The sequence below is a fragment of the Mesitornis unicolor genome, unplaced genomic scaffold (genome assembly GCF_000695765.1).
Source record: "Mesitornis unicolor isolate BGI_N332 unplaced genomic scaffold, ASM69576v1 scaffold17649, whole genome shotgun sequence".
In the NCBI taxonomy this organism is placed as follows: domain Eukaryota; kingdom Metazoa; phylum Chordata; class Aves; order Mesitornithiformes; family Mesitornithidae; genus Mesitornis; species Mesitornis unicolor.
This window is the reverse complement of record NW_010205422.1, coordinates 37,210-59,100: the sequence shown is the minus strand read 5'-3', so window position 1 is coordinate 59,100 and position 21,891 is coordinate 37,210. Positions and strand designations below refer to the sequence as shown.

Sequence of the window (21,891 nt, the reverse complement as noted above, 5' to 3'; positions counted from 1 at the left end):
ATGTGGAGATGTCTGCTCTCCCAAATCAGCATTAGCCCAGTTAGCACTGGGAGCACTTAGTGCACTGGAGCTACTTGTCAGAGGAATACTGAAGTATGTGACCACATTAGAAATCATCAGCCTCAGTTCAAACAGGAGATTCTGAATGCAGTACAGATCCCCATAAACAGAAACCATGTTTTCTTCTGTTTTAAAAAATAGAAGACAGCCCCATTATTTTCAGACTGAGATCACCTGTGAAATTTATCAGTATTTTTAGCTATAGCCCAGATTTAGTAAGGGGCAGAACAAGATAAAATGGGTTTTTTTCAGAGCTCATCCTTTTTCTGTGTCATCAGCATTTTTTTTTTCAAGCTTGCTGGTATTCTTCTGGAACTAAAATATTCAATGACAACATGACAGGAGCCTGAGAGAGACTATTCCGGTATTAACTGTTTCATTGTGATGTGTTTCACAAAGTAAGTTTGAGGGTTAAAATTTCCATTGCTCACTTTTGAAGCTAAATGGTTCTTTTTTTAGCATTCTGTCAATAGTCTTTGTACTTCAAGAAAAGCATCCTTCCAGTTTTTGGTAAATTAATTCAATTTAGTGTAGCAAGAACATTTTTATACATTACATGTTTTTCCCAGAGGTGGTGAGGAGTTTGAGTCATTTATTATTTTATTTTTCCAATGGAAAATGCAGGTTGGTTGGCTGTTTGATTTCTTTGTTGTTGTTGTTCCCTTCTTTCTTTCTTTCTTTCTTTCTTTCTTTCTTTCTTTCTTTCTTTCTTTCTTTCTTTCTTTCTTTCTTTCTTTCTTTCTTTCTTTCTTTCTTTCTTTCTTTCTTTCTTTCTTTCTTTCTTTCTTTCTTTCTTTCTTTCTTTCTTTCTTTCTTTCTTTCTTTCTTTCTTTCTTTCTTTCTTTCTTTCTTTCTTTCTTTCTTTCTTTCTTTCTTTCTTTCTTTCTTTCTTTCTTTCTTCCTTTCTTCCTTTCTTCCTTTCTTCCTTTCTTCCTTTCTTCCTTTCTTTCCTTTCCTTCCTTTCTTTCCTTTCCTTCCTTCCTTTCCTTCCTTCCTTTCCTTCCTTCCTTTCCTTCCTTCCTTTCCTTCCTTTCTTTCCTTCCTTTCTTTCTTTCCTTTCTTTCTATGCAGTTTGGAAAGTTAAGTTTTGTTTAAATGCTGTAATTTTTCCATTAAGAGAATCCACCTTTTGGTGGCTGCTTTGCCTAGAAGGGAGGTGTCAGTACTGCTTGTTCCTTGCAGAGGCAGCAGGGAAAGCCCAGCTGGGCTTTGGGGCAGGAGAGGCTGAGCACACGGCCCTTGGCTGCCTCGCTGCAAGGCTTTTGTGGATGCTGCTTCCTGAGAGAAACAATTGAAGTCAATAACAACCTTCCCAGTAGACAACTGGCAAACCAGGGGATCTATAATTTCAATGATCTGAAAAAGATATTTTTCTGGAAAATGTTGCCCATGAAACTTTTATGTGTGCCTTTTTTACTTTGTCTTGATTCAGAATAAATTACTCCCACCTCCTTTGGAAACACAACATTTTTTTCATAAAGTTTTCTGTTTTCTGTATGGGCTTATTTTTCTCCCTCCCATTTTTTTCTTCCATATATTCATTTTTCCATTGTCTGTTACAAGGAATTTCTGGGGGCGTTAGGGCAGGGTAAGAAAGGTTAGCCAAGATCAGTTTCATCCTAACTAATCATCTATAAAATATGTGGAATGGAGATCTTATCAGAAAATTTCTGTGTTGTTAGGCATTCACATTGCAATCTACACATTTTTACCTGCAGTTTACACAATTTAAAAAAGTTAAGGGGTAGTAGAAAATTTCATATTGAAGTGGAAATTTTATATTAACCTATGATTCATACTGGAAATTCCTTTTTTTCTCCCACTGTTTTTTGCAGCCAGTACAAGGCTTTGACTATGCCAAGCAACACTTAGGTCAGCAGGGAGCTGAAGATGAGGTTTTACCTGTAACTCAGGAGACTGTCGTACTTCCACTTCCAGTTAGAGATGCTCCTACCACCCAGGAGAGAGAAATTACGCAGGATGGGAGCACCATCAAAACTGCCAAATCCAATGAAACAAGGAAAAGGTACGGACTGCCATGTATCTGCAGAGGGGTGGAATGAGGTACCTGCTGCTGGTTGCTTAGGAAAAAACTGTGAGGTTTGGCACCCAGGCTCTGTATGTGGCAGATGGTTCCTCCATGATATATTCTTGGCATAACGCTGACCTGCACTGGATGTGCAAGATTACTGCAAAATACAAGATAAAATAAAGTGAAGTCTTCACAGATTGTACATGCATAGAAGAGGTAAATGGGAAATGGCTCTCATATGCATGCTGGTGTTGTACAGGAGATGAATCCAAATGAAACATGGGATCTGGAGCATGAAAATCGATCATCTATCAAATGAAACAAAAGACAGGACCTCAGCCACTGTAAGTTGCTGTAGCTCCACCAATAGATTTTGTCACTCCTGAATTGGACTTGATGTCTTAATTAGCAGAAGGCCAAACCCTGAACATCCACTAAATTATGGAAGACCTCTAGATCCAAAGCATCTACAGCAGTACAAAACTTTTGAAGGTGTAAGGACAGACTAGATAATGTCAGTGTCTAGGGTAAAGTGTCCCAGGTTTGCTGTTTTTTCATACTAAGTCTACAGGGTTGTAGGATCACAAGTTAGAAGGTCACTGGGAAGTTATTTGGCTCTTCCTCTTCTCCACTGCAGAGTCAAATACACCCCTAACTCATCTTCATCTATCTTTTTTTTTTTTTAAAAGTCTTCCAGTGGTGGGATTATCACAGCCTCCTCAAGCAATGTTTTCTTCATTATCTTTCCCGTTAGGAAGTTTTACTTGATATCTGAAGGTCATTATTTCTTGTCTTGCTCATCTCGGGCAAAGAAAAGCAGATTATCCCTTCACAGTAGCTGTTTTGCATGCTTCATTTTTCCTTGACCCACTCTCTCTAACATTAACTTAGAGTGGAGGACATCAACTTTTTATTGCTGAAGAATGATATTGAAGGGAACAGAGGAAAATAAAACTGTTATGTAAACAGCTGAATAGAGGAAACAGTTTAGTTCACTGGCCTTATACACAGCCCTTATCTCTTGAAGGGACTTGATAACATAGAAGAGTATCTGGCTCATGCAGAGAAATTCTATAGAAAATCAAATCTTCCTAGTTGAGTCACCTCACCTTGTACTTGTCAATGCACAATGATATTTACCCCTTTGGAGTAATGAAAAAGCTTGGAGAACTTGGCATGATATTGGTGTACGCAGTGATAGGACACTGGAGACGTCTGCAGTCATGGGAGGTGCCATGCTGGAAGGTGTCAGTCAGCGTGGCATGGGGCTGGAGGACCTGGTGCTACTGCTTTTCGTAGAGGGTAGACTTCCCCATTGATCATAAGCTGAGGTTTTCCCTGCAGAAAAATGGAAACAGAAGGGTCTTGAGCTGGTATCTGGCTTGACAGACTTCCCTGGTTGTATAGTAAATCACCTAGAATATGGAGAGAGCTGTCTGCAAGGAGTACCAATAGAGAAGAGTAAGCCAGATGAGAACTCCTCCAGTTCCTGTGATTGCTTTGCTGGGTTTGGGTGTAAACTGTCATTCTGCCCTTTAGTGTCAGCCGTGTCTTGTTCACACCATAAATGACGTGCACCATGAGAATCAGGTTATATAGTCTGTGTGAACCAAACAGCACTTGTCTCTTTTGAAATCTTCTGTCCTCTAATGAAATGAGGAATGGAAGATGACCGTGACACCAGCTGTGGTTTCTGATGCTGGACCCTGACAGGTTAAGTCTTTGCAGGAACTGTTCTTCAAAATGTTTTGAAGCCTCTCCAAAGCCATGTGCAAATACACACAAAAAATGTAAACCAGCCCTATTAATTAATCTTCTAAAAAACCTGAATAAGTACTTCGCTCAGTCCTTTGAGCACAGAAATCTCCCTCTACTTAATCTGCACAATTTTAAACAAACGCTGATAAGCAAATTGATCCAGGAATTCACAGGAAAGTTATTATTATAAAATGTGTTGAACCTTGGTGCATTTCTAAGCAAATAACTGAGTTAGTTTTGCTTCCTTCAGGGTGATTACTGGAGTAAGTGATAACATGGAGAATTTTAGTAATTTTTCATTCCCAGAAGCTGTGTCTGGGGATGGAATTCAATGGTTTCTGAAGATGAAGAAATATTTCTTGACCTTTATGTATTTGCTTTTTCTTCTAGGCTACTTTGCAGCCTGGAAAGGTCAATTTAAATCAGACTGCCATGAAGTGGCTGGTAACTGATCAGAATATCTTCTCTGATATTACCACTGAAGGAAATGTGATGGCCAGTTAAAAAGGATGAATATTTATATTAGCAGCAGCAGAAACCATTGTGCCACCTATCCATGCTCATGTCTCTTCCTTGTTCCCAAGTGGAGCAGATTTTTTTTTAGGTGTTGGTCTGTCCCTGGATTATTTTTTTTACTGGGCTGAGATGATTCATTAGCAGTGTCATACAGATTTATAGGGGGGAAATGCTACTTTTCAAGAATACTTGTTCTCGGTAGAATTTCACAAGAAAATCCTCAGGCTGAGCTGGGCTGCATGCTGAGTTCTCCTAAAGCCCTGTAGCTGGAAAGAGCCTGTCTCAAATTAGATATATTTCCACCTAGGCTATCTTGAGAAGAGAGTCCCTAAGAATTAGTTTTCTCATACTTGTCCCTTCCTATTCTGTCCACAGTAAATGTTCTCTGCTTACGCCAGACAGGGCAGTCAGAACTGGAGGTAAATTAATGTTTCAAGCTGGCAATATGGTATTGGCAGTAATTTGCAGGATGTTTTTTACAGTCATTTTGCTTCAGTACCATTTTCTGGATATTAAGCCATTATGACACCAATAGAACTTGATTTGATTTTTTTTCTCTGTAAATGAAAGTTCTTGTGACTAAGTCCATATTTTTTCTCTGATGCAACCTCTTTATCCTGTAATGACATTATCCTGTAATGACAATTCAGTGACAGATTGTAGATAGGTGCATGAGAAACTATACAGGTCCTATGGATTGTTTTCATCCCTCTGTGGCAAATTTCATGTGTAGAAACAAAGTGACACCATGCCTGGATGTGGAGTAGCACCAAGTTTAACATTTTCTACTTTGGTCTGCTTTTCCCAATTTATGCATTAGGATTTGAGCAATTTACCCACCCCAAAAAGAAGATAATTTCTGCTGAGAGCTTGCTCCCAAAGCAGCCCAAAGTTATGCTGCTTGTTTCTGCTCTTGCTCCTTGTTTGGACTGAATGCTCATAGTGGTTCTGCTCTGCCCTTCCTCCTCACCCTGTGCAGGGACCAGTTTCAGGGCAAGGACATGCCATGGCTGAGTAAATCGAGAATTTTCTTAGGACTCTCAGCAGATAATGGTGCTGTTTAAACCAGGTTATGTGCAAAAAAAGAAAAAAAAAAGGAGAAATTTCTTACCATGTTGCATGTGCATATGTGTAAAGTGAATGAATTTTGCACTGTGGCTGACAAAACAGTTGATTGTAAATGCAGGCTAAATAATAAAGGAATTAGTTTAGCCATATATATATATAAAGACAAAGGGCTGCTTTGTTTTAGCTGTATAAATGACACAACTGATAACAGGATTTTTTTGTCCTCTGCAATGCCACTTGTGTCATTGTGGGGGTTGTGCATGAGAAGTGTTTGCTTTCAAATGTCGCTAAGATGCCTATCAGCCCCAAGCTAATTGAGAAGTTGTGTTCTCCTACCCTCGCTCTCTTCCTGCCTGTCCTGTGTTTCTGTGTGCTGTTTATATTCTATCTCCTTTTGGTACAAAATCAGACTTGAAAACTCAGTGATGCAAACTGTGCAAATGCAATAACCTTGAAATGAGGTTTATGAGGAAGAGCTCACAGCCTCCCTTGTTGCTATGGTTACTTGCAGCCCGTCCCCGAGTCAGAACGGCTCCATCATCAGCAACGGGTCGGGAAAGCCCAGCTCCGGCCGGAGCTCCCTCCAGAAAGTAATGGCACCGCAAAAAGTGACAAAAGACGAAGGAAGGAAAAGAAATGGTGAGAAGTGTTTCTTGATGAAAACTGCTTGCAGTCGCCCCTGTAGCTGTACCCACACAAGCACTAGCTATGTTGAAACCATCTTCCTATACCTTTAGCAGTACTTCTACTTGAAGCTGGTTTATTTATTTATTTTGTTCCCCTTTACTGCCATAACTGTTTCTCAACCTGACATGAAACGGTGTGGTGTTTACTCTTTGTGTGGGCCTTTGCAAGTTTTCTTTCTTTTCTTTTTCTTTTTCTTCTTTTTTTTCTTTTTCTTTTTTTTTTTAAATACCAGTAAACTAATGAACACATGATGTTGTGTAGTAGGTGGACAGGGTTTACAGATTTTATGTTCTGTGTAGAGCCCTAAGATATTAATTTCCATTACTGCTGTTTCTAAGCTAGCCCAGATCTGATGGAGAAGAATTAATTAGGTAAAAATTAATTTGAGAAAGTGTGAGATGTCCAGAGCTTTAACTCTCCATCTCTTATAATCCTCATAATACCTTTCTGTTATTAACACTTACTGACAGCTTTTCCTGATGCACCTGTGATGTTATGCTGGATGTTTTTTACAAGCCCTTTGTTGATGGTGGTGACCTTGTGAACATCTCATGAGAGCAGAATGCAATCCCCTTTCTTCCTTGCTTTTCTTTTGTCTGTCTCTCTGCTTATTTCTCTTGAGTTATAGCTTTGCTTCCACAGCTATATTTTCCATAAGAATAGAAAACACTGTGGTTAAATCAGCTGATCATTTCCTTCTATAAGGAAGGAATTAAACTGGATATGATCTCATCAGATTCAGTCATGAACACAAGTCTGTAATTCTTTGTTAAAAATGAAGCATGGAAAGGAGGATTTGAATAAAGAGAAAATCTTAGTGTAGATATCTTCTCCTTTCTCCAGTAAATCACCCAAGCAACCTCTGTGGAGGTGATGCTGGTATCAAATCATATAATCTCTTGATGATCATTATGCCTAATACTAAAGTGTCATGCAAAGGCTTTGCTGCTTTAGCAGACATACATAGCACCAGAGATGGCCTTTGTTCTGTACAGCTTTTTTTTTCCCCATAGCATAACAATGTTTCATTGTTCTAATTTTCAAGGATCATAATTATTTTTTCACTATTTCAAATGTAGCTCATTTTACAAGACATTTATGGTTACCAGAGCTAAAACCTGTAATTTATGCTGGTTTTTTGCTTCCCTATCCAGGAAAGTCAGTATTCAAAAACAGTGTCAGGTGATGTTTACACATGTAAGCAAAATAATTTAGTGGAGGTATTTTTTTGTTTTGTTAGGTTTTAAGTCTGCAAAGAAAATTGGTAAGAACTTCCAGTTTCTTTGTAAAAAGCTAATACCTTACATCATCTCTTCTGAACTGGACTGTAGTGTGTTTCTAGAACATACACATGCTACTTAAATAAACTTTTTAATGTAGTACAAGGAAATACTGACCCTTTATTTTAAATCTTAATTTAATTATAATATTATCTTCAACTTTATTTGATAACAATAACTATGCAATTTTCAAATTATGCTGGAAAACTAATAACTGCTTTATTTACATGTTTATTTTACCTTCTCTCTTCTGCCGTCTGAAAAAAAGCCTGAATAATGATGTTACTTAATGCGGTCAAGATTGCTCTTGTTTGAAGCAGCTAAATGATTTCTAGTTGCAGTGCTGCAGGGAAAACAACTTCAGTGTATATTCCATTCATATTGTGGCTTCTTGCAGTTTGTTCTCACCACATGCTGGCACCAAGATTTTGAGCTCTTGGGTCAGAAGGGAAACGCTGGGTTTACCCATTTAAAAAGTAGTAGTACAGCATATACACAAAATATGAAACAGGCTTTCCATCTGACTATTCTGGCTTTGAAGGATCCTGTGCATGAAACACCTTATCTGCAAAGCTCTCCTGGTAGAGACCTCAGCTACTTCTAGAGGAATTTATTTCACTTTACTACCATGGCCCTACAAAGAGTTACTTGGTTGTTTCCAGGCACAGATATGAAGGGCAATAAATACGTTGTACCATGCTAAAGAGATGGGGACTTTAGCTGCTGGCATATCTTTTAACATATGTTTAAGAGAGTTTCCTGATACAACCCTTTCAGAATAGCTTCTGAGAAGGGAGATGTGGTCATGGGAGATGAAATGGCCTCCCCCTGACCAGAATTATGGAGCTGGCCCCACATTTATTCTTATACACATGTTTTTGTCTTTTGAGTTGTGTTATCCCAAATGCCTATTGAAGCTGAAATTAAAGGCACCCATTACTTTTCATTACAGGCTTATGCTTTGTTCCTCAGTGCTATGATTTCAAATACTGTTGTCATATCTGATATTGTGTTGTTTTTGCAGGGACTTATCTGTAATCCAGAGTGATTAGCCTCAATAGAATATGTTGACTGTTTTTTCTTCCAGTTTAAGAAAGAAGCTGTTTTTCTCCTGGTTGGTTGTTGAAGCCTCCTGCTCCAGCTCTCTAGCCTGGTTGTAGGCTGATGCCTCTAACACACATGTTAGCAAAAGCAGCAGCATATTTTCTTCTCTTAAAAGCAGCATCTTAGAACTGGAATGAATCCCTTGGTGGTCACATGCTTGATTTGGGGACTCCAAGTTAGAATGGCTCATTAGTTGCCATAGTTACAGACCAATTTTAGATTCTATTTCTTGCTGACATTTAGTTACATGGGAAAATGACAGCACTGGATGTTACCTCAGTACATAAACTCTATATGTCTTGTATCAAAATTGACTTCAAATTGAGTGAGTCAGGGCTGAGAGTGAACAATGTGAAACCAGCCCAGAGTGACAGGCTTGGCTTAAGGACCTGGTGTTTTGGAGGACCAGGAGGACTCTTTAGCTGAGTGTTATTTCTACAGAAAATAGGAATAAAATATGTTTGGATTACAATAGTGATAAATTTTTGTAAGAAAACTGCCCTTTTTTCCTTTTGTTTTTCTTGGAAAACATTTATTAGTATTTTAATAGGAAGTTTCCTGTCTAAAAGTTGATGAGTTGTGCTTTGAGCACTTAAGGGAAAAAAAAAAGAAAGTATTCAAACCTTTTTTTAAAAGTGCCCAATTGCATGTTAGAGGACTGCAAGATGAATGAGTCAGTCAACAGAGGTACTGGCAATTTCCGAATGGGTTTGTAAGAGAGCGTAGAAGAGAACAACAGGATATTACCACTTTCACTTATCCTTTTATCAAGCCTAACATCATCAGGGAGAAGTAAATGGCTGAACCCACATGTACTTAAATAGGAACTGCAGTGGCCTGCAATAAAAAGTTTTCTTTCACCAGCTCCTCACCAAACAAAGCTGCTGAAAGTTATGTAGGTCCTTTTCCAGACCTTTAAATGCTTTATCTTCCTGTTAGCCTACTTGAGAGGATGTGATTGGTTGTTTGTTTTGAGGAAAAACAGAAGTTTTCGTTTGCTAGCTGTCTTAATGAAGCATATGACTCCCTCCATACCTTTTGGGCTAAGAACTTGTACAATTGAACCTAGTTTTGTACTTGCACCTCATCATTGTGAAAGGACATACATCTCAGGTAGATATGTGCAAAAAGTCAAACTTGTGTAAGAAACCTTCCTTTACGCCTTCTCGAAGTCCCAGCTGGAGCACTTCTCATGTTCCAAGGATTTGGACATTGTCTTTAAAAATAGATATAACCTTTCAGAAGCAGATCAGTCAGGGTCCTCACTCATTTTAAAATAAGAGTCTCTAAGACTATCACTTTCTCTGTCCAGGCAGAAGTTGACATATAAATTTTTAATTATTTTTTCTTTCTGTTCTTTGTAGAGATATCTGAAAATCAGTTGTCTGCAGGAACAAAGTACTGAGGAGCAAAACTTGGCTGTATCATTGGCTTATCTAAAAATAAAGGGATTTTTGGATGTAACTCAGCCAAGCTATGTTACACTGCCTCCTCTATTCTGTGGAAGTGTGGACCACCAGTTTTCACACTGTCTGATGTGGCAGCTTAGCGTCAGAGTTAGCTTTTTTGAATTTATAAGCAGTTGTCTGTAGTGACACAAGTGAAAATGAAATATGGCAACAGCAATTGAATACAGTAGCAGCGATGTAGCAGTCTGCTTTGACGCAGAATTAGCTGGAGCATCTGGCGTATCCTAGCAAACTTCCACCACACTTCATCTGCCTTTTCTGTGCTGGGTGGAGTAAAATACAAGTTAGGGTGGAAAGGGCTTCATCTTGCCAAATTTTTGGCCTTTGAAGTTAGCTTCCTACTCTAACCCAACCAGGTAGATGCTCTAGTGACTCCAGAGGGTCATAGCTAATTGGGACAGGTCTCTCTGCTCTGGAGGTACTTCCATACTTTCTCTTTCCAGTATGGAAGGAGACCAGACAGCTGCCTTAGAGCATATGCAGAGATGGTTCCCTTTGATGCCTGTGTCTCTGAAAGGCTGAGAAATCAGTGTGCTAGGAAGAATTTATAGTGTAGAGGGAGGGGTCTATTCTTTTCATCATTCACTCCTCCAACCTGAAGCATCAGCTTAATTTGCCCCAGAGAGAGTGTTAGTGGGGAATCTTCATCTAAACCTTCACTCTGTCACAGTAAACTCCTAGGCTTTTCTGGAGTAATTTCCTGACATTTAACCATAGTGAGGTTAAAAAAAAATTAAAAAAATAAAAAATGAACAAAATCCACTTGTTCAGCTGAAATCCCTCATATTGGCACCAGTTACTATTCTCCTTGAGCCTCCCAGAAGCTTTACACATTGGTTATCTTATTTTTTTTTTCTTCAAAGAGCTTGAGTGACATAGCCTAATATTTCCCCACACTGTTTCCATTACTTCCACTGTCTTTTTTTGTGTGTTTATTTTAAATATAGAGAGTGTTGTGAACCTGCTAACATCCTGCTGCTGACAGTGAACCCTTTGTTTCTTCAGGTGTAGCCAATAACATTTCCCACTGCTTTCTCCACTTGGTTTTGGTTTGCAAGAGGCAGCTGAGTGGTGTAACCTATTCTGTGAACTTCTGAGCCTCTTCACACTCCTACAAAAGTGAAAGGTGCCACAGCTCCACTGCCTCTTTCCCCAGAGAGCGAGTGGGAGAAGAAACATCACCTCCGAGCTGTTCATACTGTGTGATTGGGGCTACCCAGGTGCTGTATTCACAGCTGTGGTAGAACATGCATAAAAATAAGTGGAAAATACCTTCTGTTTAACTTCTTTTAGGTCAACATGGCTAACCCAGCTTGTCTTCTTTTCATTTTGAGGCAGTCTTTTTGATTGCTTTTCTCATGGCAAGAAAATGCCTTATCCTATGTCACCTGTTGCAGCAGAGCTCAGAAGGAACTGGAATCAGCAGGCAGTTGAGCAGTTAAGTATTTCTTAATTCATGTCTGCCTTCCCCTCCAGATGAACTTTACTCTGCCACTAATTGAGTTTGACAGCAGTTCTCATCCAAGCAACAGTGCGAAGAACGTGTAGATGTTCATGCCATCAGATCCAGTGGCAGTCTGAATCGCTGTGATCTTTCACTAATACGTCAGCATTGAAGAAGACAAATGCATGTTTTTACTGTGCAAAAAGAAAATGATTTCTGCAGAGCTTTTTAAATCTCACAAAGCACTACTTTCCTAAAAAAGTGTCTTCTGCTGTAGGTTCTCATGCTTTCCCTATCTTCTTTGTATAGTCATCATCCTTGTCAGTTAACTGATTCTTCTTCTTCTTCTTCTTCTTATTATTATTATTATTATTGAACGTGCCTAGGATGGTATTACAGAAGTGCTAGCCAAGAAAAGGGGCTGATGGATTCTCTACAAACATTATGAAATGTATGGTTTCTTTTTGAAAGACTTGGATAGGAAAGGCAGGTGTGGTTGGAGGAGAAGACATAAGCACACAGAGAGATGTCCTTGCTTCTGCTTATAAGGACAAGAAACCTTCATAGAAAGTGAACAAAGCGAGCAGCTAATAGAAGAGTAGACACCTCATGTATACAGTTTCATAAAAAAAACCCTGCATCTGTCAGTTTAGAGATCTCAAATGACCTGCTTAGGTAACTCCTGTTTCAGGATCCCACGCAAACCCAGGACTGCAGCGCCTCTGACACATGGCCTGGCATTTAGCAGACTTCACATATGAGAAAATTATATCCAGGAGGAATCATGAGCTGCTTCTGTTGGTCTGAACATTGACTGCTTCTTTGAAAAGAAACTATTTGTGCTGTTCATGAAAGGCTTAGAATTGCACTCTCACAGTTGGGTCTATTTCGGAAAGGGTGTGTGTGTGTACACATAAGTATATTTTCTGTTACACTGCAGTATCTTATAGAGAGGTATTTTAGTCCTGAATAGGTTCAGACACTGATGTTAAGAAACTTTTATTTTTCTTATAGCTTTATAAACTCTTTCAGAAGCATGTTTCTTTATTGGTAAGAGCTCTTGTTCATACCTTTCTGGAGATAGATAAATTGAATGATTTAGATGATATAAAAATACCCATTATTTTTCTGTATAGAGAGATTTTCTCTAAAATGAAAATTATTTCCCCATTATTAATTTACATTCAAGACTTAGGATTTCTGTTTGAAATACTTATATGCAGTCTCTTTCCCAAGGAAACAGCCTTTTAGATCTGTGGCATGGTTTGCTCTTTGCCAAACTTACGATTTTCATTTAATATAATCTATTTACTTTCCTATTAATTAAGCCCTTCCATTACTCAGAGAATTCACTGCACACTATAGGGATGTTTATAATATTTGCATTCCCTTCATACAAAATAAATATTTGAAAATGCTTAATGTTTCATTGAATGACCTAACACAAGGAAGAGCATGTCTGCCTGCTTATGAATGTTTCCCTTGTTTTGTCTTCATGTATTTTTCTCCATAAATGTCATTCTTTTACTGAGGATTTTCAAAACTGGTCAAATGGTGGCTTCTGAGCAGGACATCACATATCTTTTTTTCAAGTATTTTGCTGTAAGGTTACATGATCCACAGGTAATTTAATTTTTGTTTTACTTTCTTTCTAATAGGTAAGTATTTCAGTTCTTTTCTCCCTTCCGACATATTTTGATTTGGAAGACGGGAGGAAAGACAAGGTGGAGGGAAAGACAGAAGGAAGAACTCTTCTGTAACCTGCATATTGAAATCTGAGGCTGACAAAAGTAGAACTTTTAATTTTTTAAATATAAATTAATAGCTAGATAAAAATTCAATATTCCATCTATTTGTTTCTTAGCCGTTCAGAGCTACAGTTCCACAGCCCCTTTTTGCACTGGCTGGAGGACTGGTGGGACGAGTGGGTAGCACCACCTGCTGGCATTGCCGGCTGGAAAGTTTGCAGAGCTACACCCACGTTGTTGGCTGGCAGCCCTGAAGCAGCTTTAACCTAGCAAATCTTGTATCCTAATAGCTGCACTGATGTGAAGATAAAGCTTCAGCGATGGTCCTGCTCTTCAGAAACCCAGTACCACGCTGATTGGCACTCAACCTGGATAAATGGTTGCTTTGGATGTATCTTTGTATGCTTCAGTCACAGGAAGATTAGCAGGAGTAATTCAATCTCAGTGGATCGTGTGGCATGTGGTATCTAGCACAGGATGTTTGAGATGTGGGAAATTACTGCTAAATAGGTGGTTAAGTAATATTTTTCCCCTTTCTTGCTGCTGAACTTCTAAGTCTCGCTATGTGTGCACAGATGGTGCAAGCAAGAGTAGAAGAACAATGAATCCATAAAAATGTTGGTATGCATCTGTTTAAAAACAGAAATTGAAAACATTGTTTTAAATTTGTGTTGCTACTATAATAAGCAAGTATGCTTATTGTGAGTGACTATAAGGAACTACAGGGCAGTTCTCTGAAGTTTACCGTGTCCATTGGTTGCTTGCCCAGCCAAAGTGTCTGGATCTGTAAGCTGGTCCAGGGCAGGGATACACAGCAGAAACAAACATTCCAGGACTTCCACTTTTCTCTGAGCTCCCTTTAGTTTGTTTTTTAAAGTTTAGAGGTTACTGTGGTTCAATTGCTTTATACACACTTGCTGTAAATTCTCTTGAAAGGGACAGATAGGAATAAATATTAAAATTCCCACAGTACTTGTTTATGGTTCACTGCCAATACAAACTATAGCAGTGTGGCAGTAACTGCAGATCTTTATCACGCATTGGTGAAAAAATGGCAATGGAAAAAAACTACTTTAGTATTATACATGTCAATTAATGAACAAATGCTAAGCTAATGTGAAATAGACTTCCAATTTCTAGTCCCATTTGGCTATTATTTCCATGCCAATACCATTGCAATACATGCAGATGTGCTTATGGATAAGAGGGCTGATACTGAGGATGCTCTTAGGTGTTAATGTACTACAGCAGAAGTAGCTGTCGTCTGTGATTTCTGATTCTCTTTACACTTGATTTTTCTTTTCTTTAATGAGCCTCTGAACCAGAGCAATTCTGTTTAATTAAGCAAAACTCTTGGTTTCTGATTCTGTCTTTGAGGAGACAACCCACACATCTCTATCTAGTCATGCTTGCTGTGTGTGCATGGAGATACTGCTGGGGTATCAGCAAGCACAGTCCTTCTGAAATGCAGCTGCACTTCTTGGCACTTTCTGCTTGAAGTACATAGAGGATGTTCGGAAAGAATCATGTTTTACAAGTTGATGCTTAGCCAGGGTTTTTGGGCATGCCTGGTTCAGGCAAATGCTGAGACAGGCAGCCAAGGAGAATGGAATTTGGATTGCTGATGAGATACTATCCAGGCTCACCTGAGCTGTAATCATCGTGAGAGAACATTTTTGACGGTGAAAAATTCAGACAAACTTTTTTTCTCTTGGACATAGTCATGCCACAACAGAGGTACCTTGCTAGGGTGGTGTGGAAGGTCCAGTGGTGAAGTACAGACAAGACCCATCTTCCAGAACTGTATCTGGTGACTTTCCTGAGAACTGGACCGATTGAAAATGCCCTGAAGGAAGAACATCCGCGCTTTGCTTTTTTACTCACTGTAATGTAAATGTCTTTCTGTTAAAGTGCAATCTGTGGCAGGCAGGTATCCCTCCTTCATCTGATTTCACTGCTGTGGTGTTCTGGTGGTGTGGTCATTAGCGGGAGTCTGGCAGTTAATTTCAGTGAGCCAGGCTTCTGATCCACTTGCTTCAGTAAGCATACAAATTCAGTGTGTTTGAACAACCACAGGCGGGATGAGGGGATGTCAGATCCACTAAATATTTGGACAGTTCTGTGGAGCCAGAGGGACAATATTTAATGACAGAGTGATTTAACCCATCAATTTCTTAGAAGCCCAAGTAGTGTCAACTCCAGTCCACCTGAGTACAGGGCAGAAAGATAATAAGCCTACTTAGTGGGTTCATATTTTATGTTACTACTGTCAAATATTTCCTTACCAAAATCACTGGCTGTCTAAACTGCTGAGTTTATATAAGTCCATTGTAATTTGTGCAATGATTAAATATTAAAACAGAACGTATTTTCAGAGGAAATAAATTTAGAGCAGACCACTTTGTTCTTTAGCAGAGGATCTCGGCTCCTGTCAGTTAGGAGATGGAGCAAACAGTCTTCCTTCTAATAGCATAATTATTCAAAAATATTTGCAAGAATCTCTTTGTAGAATTCATGTGTTAGAGTAGTTATATTATTCCAAAATGGGGATAAAAGGCTTAAGGTTCAACAGCTGAAAAGGTGATGCAAAGGTTTACAAACAAAATTTGGAGGAGAAAGAGCCCAACTGTACATGAAAGAGTTACCATTTATATAGAAATTGAAAACTAAAGATGCTTTGTCATGCCATTTAGTCTTAAGGATTTTCAGAAGTCTTCTTCTATTTCTTAAGAAATTTTTATCATTTAACTTCACAGCTACCTGAGGTACTGCTTAGCAAAGAAAAAAAAAACCATAAACTTGGACACCGTCGGTTTCTTAAGCATATTTTAACACACAACAGTAATGCTTTCATTTTAACAGGTGGCATTTTTAGCATTATTAACTTTTGCTAAAATCAGTGGGTTTCTTTTACAAATTTTGAGAATGCCTATGCTCTTGGAGTGTAAGACACAAAAAAGCTGCACTCTTGGGTTAGATCAGGTGTAATTGCTGATGCCTTGGCATGTGGAGACTTGTGTCCTGAGTGCGCATATAATATCTTTTCCATGTGAAACCTAGGAAAATGTGCACTTGACTTTCATTGTAATTTTCATACAATTATCTACATCATTATTTTTCTCCTTTTTTTCCCCATCTTATTAGTGCAGACTGAAAATCTACCTTCTTTGGGGGAGTGCCAGATAATCCTTTGAATACTTAATGTTATCTGTAATCTAGTGGGATTTTTTTTCCAGTGTAAAGGTCTCCCAGGTCTGCTTCTCGAATGTACTGAGCACATCATTAATCCAAAGCATGTGCTCACTGAATTTCACCTTGAACATACAGTAAAAATATCTGTGTCTTTATGCTGAATAAGTCTGATGTGCTTTAGTGCCTGTAAGCGATGAAGAGGAAGGAGGCATTCTCTTTGACAATATTGCCAAATCTGCCATTGACCCCTTCGACACCTCTTCTGGATCAGTACAGCTGATAGCTATCAAACCCATGGCACTGCCTGCTGTTCATGCTGCATCAGATAGAAGCCAGGAATCTGCCATCATTAATGGAGAGGTAAGGACTGTCTGATAATGTCTCCATCTGTTTCCTTGGCTACATCCACAGGTGGAATAATCTTAAGCCTGTTAGAGTTGAGGGCTGGCAGGAGCTTTTCACCCTGATACTATATGAAGTCCCATTAGCATTGCAGGCTTGGAGGTCTGAGAATTAAAGATCTGCTCTTTTGCGATGCACCTGTGAATGCATGTGACCTTGGGAGAGGCAATTATTTATATTCCTATCTTCTCAATATCCTTCTCTCCTATCATATTAGTTTTAACAAGATGAATAATGAAGGCAGAGAGCAGAATAAGATCTCTGTCTACATGAATTCTGTAGCTGAAAATGGAAATGTATATAGATCGTTTGGGTCCCAAGCTGATCTTTAAATTGAGGAATACATCTCATTCAGAGCAAGAAGGGGGGTAGAACAGGAACATGGCTTTGCTCAGTCTGCAATCCAGCCTGTGCACAGAGAGTGCAGTTGTTTCCTGGGAATAAAGTGGGGTGGCACAGGTGTCTGATCTAGGTGCTGCCCAAAAGCCATGCTTTGCTTCTAACGCTGGTATGATTACTCATGTTTTTATGTAGACGTTTTCAAGACTGGTCCATTTACAAAGGACCAAGGCTTTTATATAGTTATAGTCTGGCACAAGCCAGAGAGATGTCTTGTTTGCAAACTTGCACTGCAACAGTCATGTAAAGATCAGCCAGAATCTCTCTGTTGTGTTTAAAAGCAACATGGAGGGCTGCTGCCAGAGACACAGTAAAACACAGTGTCATCACACTTCCCATGTGGGCCCGGATTAGAGCAGACTGTTGTCCTTCATTTTGTACCTGCATTTTAAGGCCTGACGTGCCATGTAGTTTCCAGACTCAGGGAATGGCTTATTTAGCCATTCTGGTGCTGTGTGCTTTCTTGTACATACATTTCTTGAAATTTGTAGGAAGATTGTAGAATTTGACTCTGGAAGTACAAAGCTCAGGTAAATTGCTCATTTCCATGTAATTGAGAATTTGAAGCAGGAGGGAAGTTTTCTTGATACTTAGGAGCATCCACGAGACCTGAACTGTACCAGGTAGACCAAACACCTGTTTATTTAAGGATCCTGTCTCTGACAGGGGCCATAACAGATTTGTAAGGAAGCATATAAAGAGGAACATATGATGATATTTCATTGGAATTCTTCCCCAGCCACCAGTGATGACTTATTTAAGGTTTTGTGTAGTGAAGGGTGATGTCTCTGTACTTATGGGACCCTAGAAGACTTTTCATCGGTGAGTTCTTCCCATAGTGCCCAAAAGCAAGCATGGCATTGGGTCATGACAATTGGCTAACATCATCAGTGTTTTTCTTTAGTGGGTGTATCTGAGTCACTGTTGTGATGGTACATAGTTTTTAGGCTAAAATTATTTAACCATCTGCCAAGCCATAAAAATGCAGCAACTCTGTTCACTTGCAGTTCCTCGCTGCTTACAGATGGCACGGTGTGGTACAAAAAGCACTCTGTAAAATGACACAGGCAGCGCATCAAACACACTCCAACAATACCGTTTGGAAGTAACCAGCCCAGCACCATCCTTCAAAGGTCTTTTTTGCCTTTCAGGTGAACAAGGCTTTGAAGCAGAAGTCCGATATAGAACATTACCGCAACAAGCTGCGCTTGAAAGCCAAAAGGAAGGGGTACTATGATTTCCCACAGGTTGATAACAACAAGGGGCTGACAGAGAGAAAAAGGATGTATGAAAAGAACCAGAAAGAACTTGACCACATTTTGCATCCAGATGCAGATGTCTCGTCTCCGTTTGCTGAGCCTAAGAGCAGGTAAGAATTTTTATATGCAGCTCTTCATTTGGGTGAAAAGTTGATGTCCAGGGGTTGTAGAGAATTAAAGGGGCCATTCTTAATGAGCCAACTGTTTGCTGTATGGTCATCTGGTCCCTCCTACTTTATGAAGAAAATTCATGTTACTCATGTTTATTTATGGAAGTATGTTATCTGGTAAAACTGCAATGTGAATAAAAAGAAAGAAATGGAAAGCCAGAAAAAATAAGGGAAGGGACTGTTGCAAGTTCTTTTGAGTCATTTTCTAAGCAAGGTAAATAGAAAAAAATGACAGTAATTTTTTGGTAATACTGAGAGTGGACTTCATCCAGGAAGCTGGATCTGAGTTCATTCTTTTTCAAAGTTTAGTGGTGGTATTATTTTGTTGTTATTTTTATCTGAATATAACTATTGCAGTAGCCATATGATAACACAACCAGTATGTTGTCCATGTATTTCAGCAAGTCCTGCAGGGATGGTATCTGTAAGGATGTGAGTATATCTGTTACTGGTGATCTTCCTGTGCCTTTAACAGAGAAAGTCATAATTTGCTCATCTGTGATGCGAAGCTGACACATTGTATAACAGTACTAATGTTTGATTAACACTTCACTGTCTCTTGAAGATGGCACACCAGTAGCATTCATCTCCCCATTTTAGAAATGAGAGGGGAGAGTATAAGCTGATTCTGCCTGAGACTACTGTGGGTGGGTGGGTGGACCTGCTCTGTTGCTGTTGCTCTCTGAAGCACAAGTTGACACATTGAAAAGAGGAGATCACACCAGTCCTACCCCAGGAATGGCACAGTATGCAGATTCCTCTTTGGAGGCGGTGGAGGTGTAAAAGATTATAAGAGATTGTGTTTGTCATTGCACTTTGCACCACGAGGACTCTGGTTCTCACTGTAGTCAGGGACCAGCAGCAGTTGATCCATGAGAGAAAAAGGGATACTGAAGTACACAGTTCCTCTGGAAATAGTCCCATGCCTGAAGGTGCAATCTTGTATCCCATCTCCTGGAAAGTTCAGACCAAAGTTCTCTTATGAGCATAAATCATAACTGCAATCAAAGCACAGTTGGTGACACAGTCTTTGCACACAGTGCAACCTCAGCAATTACCCTTGGGGCACAGAGATTAAAAACACTGTAGTGGGAAATATAAAAGCAGGTTTGGCTCAGAATACGGGCAATGAACTTCTATAGGACTAGAGTTAAATGACTGAGGGATACCACGCTTGATGGGCCATTTCCCAAGGCTGTACTGGTCAATGAAGAAAAAAAGATGCTGACTTAACTGTATATTATGTCCATGCTAGAGGATCTCGGGCATAATTTGCTTGTGCAGTTTTCCAGTGAAGGAGGAATAAATTGCTCTGAGTGCACTGAAAAGGTAAGATACTGAGACCTCATGACACAGGAGTCCTGTGCAGTCTGCGCAGAAGATATGGATGAAACAGTAGAAATATCAATATGACTGTGTGCTATACATATTGTGAAGGACTGAGGCATTACTTTGGATATTTATTATGTGTCACATGCCATGTAGGAAATGTTTAAAGCATTACACATGAAGCTTTAATGCTAACCATCTGCTTTTTGTTAAATATACTGATGTTTGTTCATGTGCCAATGTGCTGAAAGGTTCTGGAATACATTTTTTCTGTATGCTTTCCAATGTGTTGTGTAAACCTGTCATAGTCTATTTGAGATAGTGACCACTGGCATGATATAAACTGCTTGAAGGCAGGTGTACTGCTGTAGAGGAACAATTTCATTGTGTAGCCGAACCATAAAGGGCTGACTGCTGGATTTACTTGTTAAATATATAGTCTATATCCCTACACAGGAAGCAAGAGTAACCATTTCTGATGCACTTTCTGAAAAGACACCAAGCATTTAGAGAACTTCATAGATGTTGCAGATATTTGCAAACAAGCCAATTCCAAAGTCTACGCTAAAATTTCCATACTAAGACCTGGAATTGCTATGCTGCAACACACATGACAGCATTGTTGTCTTCATTTTTCTAACTAAAAATAAGATGGCTAAAATGGCACACTGCTGGAGGAAAAGCTTGAGTAATACTACAAGTTAATGTGGGGTTTGGTTATTGATAAATGAATAAATGCAATTATATTTCCACAATGAATTTTAATTGCTTTTAAAGCAATCTACGTTAGCATAAAATGGAAAAGATTTGATTTCTGACTTTTTCTGCTTTGTATCATTGTTTGTATCATTATAGTTACAGCAATTAAAAAATGAAAAATGGCTTTTTTAAAAAAAAGAATATAACTTAGGAGCAAGTCAAAGATTTCAAAGATTCTGTGGAAAAGGTCTATTCCACTGTTTTCTGTTTTGCATATATTCCACTAAATTTAACCACATTATTACAACATTCACAAAATGTATGAGGAAAAAAAATATGCAGTTGATTACATTATTCAAGATCATCCTTACATTTTAAATTTGTTTAAAATTTTATTTAAAAGTGATATACACAACATTGCCACCAAATAATTTGGTTTGTTCGAGAACAAACAGCTTTGTGCTCTTAGTAACTTTGAGACTTCTGTACCATAAAATTAATGTTTTAAAATGTTCCAGTTATGCTCCCAGAAGGCACTTGCTAACCCATTTGAATGCCAGTTGTTAGCATTCATACCTTCCTTCTCATTAGTAAAACTTTCTTAAATGAGCTAATTGGCAATCTTAAGGCAATTTTTAAGAGCCTACTGATGATATGCCCTATTCTGTTTTTTTCTTTAATAGCTTGTAATCAGGTCAAGAATCTGCACATATTAGAGAGATGTATAGTTGAATTCCTTACTTGATGCAGTTGTGATATATTTTCTAAGTATTTACTGACCTACTGTAAAACTTGTATGAAATTTTGGAGACCTTTAATGTAGGAACATAAAGACTGTCAGATCTGATTAGCCTTAGCATAATCTAGTTCCTCATGTTTTCTGGTAACAGCGGCAGTATTTTCTTCGAAGAAACAAGATAAGGCCCTTTAATTTACACAATATTGTATTTAAAGGGGAAATTTATTCCAAAACTGTGCTTGTGTCCTGCTTTGGCAGTGCATTTGGGACTTTCAAACCATGAAGTTTTTGTAATTGCTGAATGGAAAGAGGCTACTTAATGTGATTTCCTCTTATGTCACTTACAGAAATGGTCTTAAGCTTTTCAAGATCTCAAATATTGTAGTAGATCTCTTTGTAATTGGTTCATAAAGTCCCCAACATTTCAAACTCTACAGACCTTATTTTTACCCACCTTACTAACTCAGAGTGTTCAGCCACAGGTTCACTTAACTTTAATACAAGCATTTTTTGCCCTTCAATCAAATCTAAGTACA

At 38.8% G+C, this 21,891-nt stretch overlaps 1 protein-coding gene across 1 annotated transcript in view; it reads left to right on the top strand.

The window, feature by feature from the left end:
• Positions 1–1,707: 1,707 nt before the first annotated feature.
• The window catches only part of LOC104546113 (UPF0606 protein KIAA1549L-like), a 42,513-nt gene continuing 22,329 nt past the window's right edge, over positions 1,708–21,891 (top strand). Inside the window, exons 1-6 of the mRNA XM_010191410.1 lie at positions 1,708–1,737; positions 1,896–2,086; positions 5,946–6,073; positions 7,362–7,385; positions 16,540–16,718; positions 18,311–18,528. Of these exons, the coding sequence (XP_010189712.1) occupies positions 1,708–1,737; positions 1,896–2,086; positions 5,946–6,073; positions 7,362–7,385; positions 16,540–16,718; positions 18,311–18,528 (770 nt within the window). The remainder of the gene's footprint in view (positions 1,738–1,895; positions 2,087–5,945; positions 6,074–7,361; positions 7,386–16,539; positions 16,719–18,310; positions 18,529–21,891) is intronic.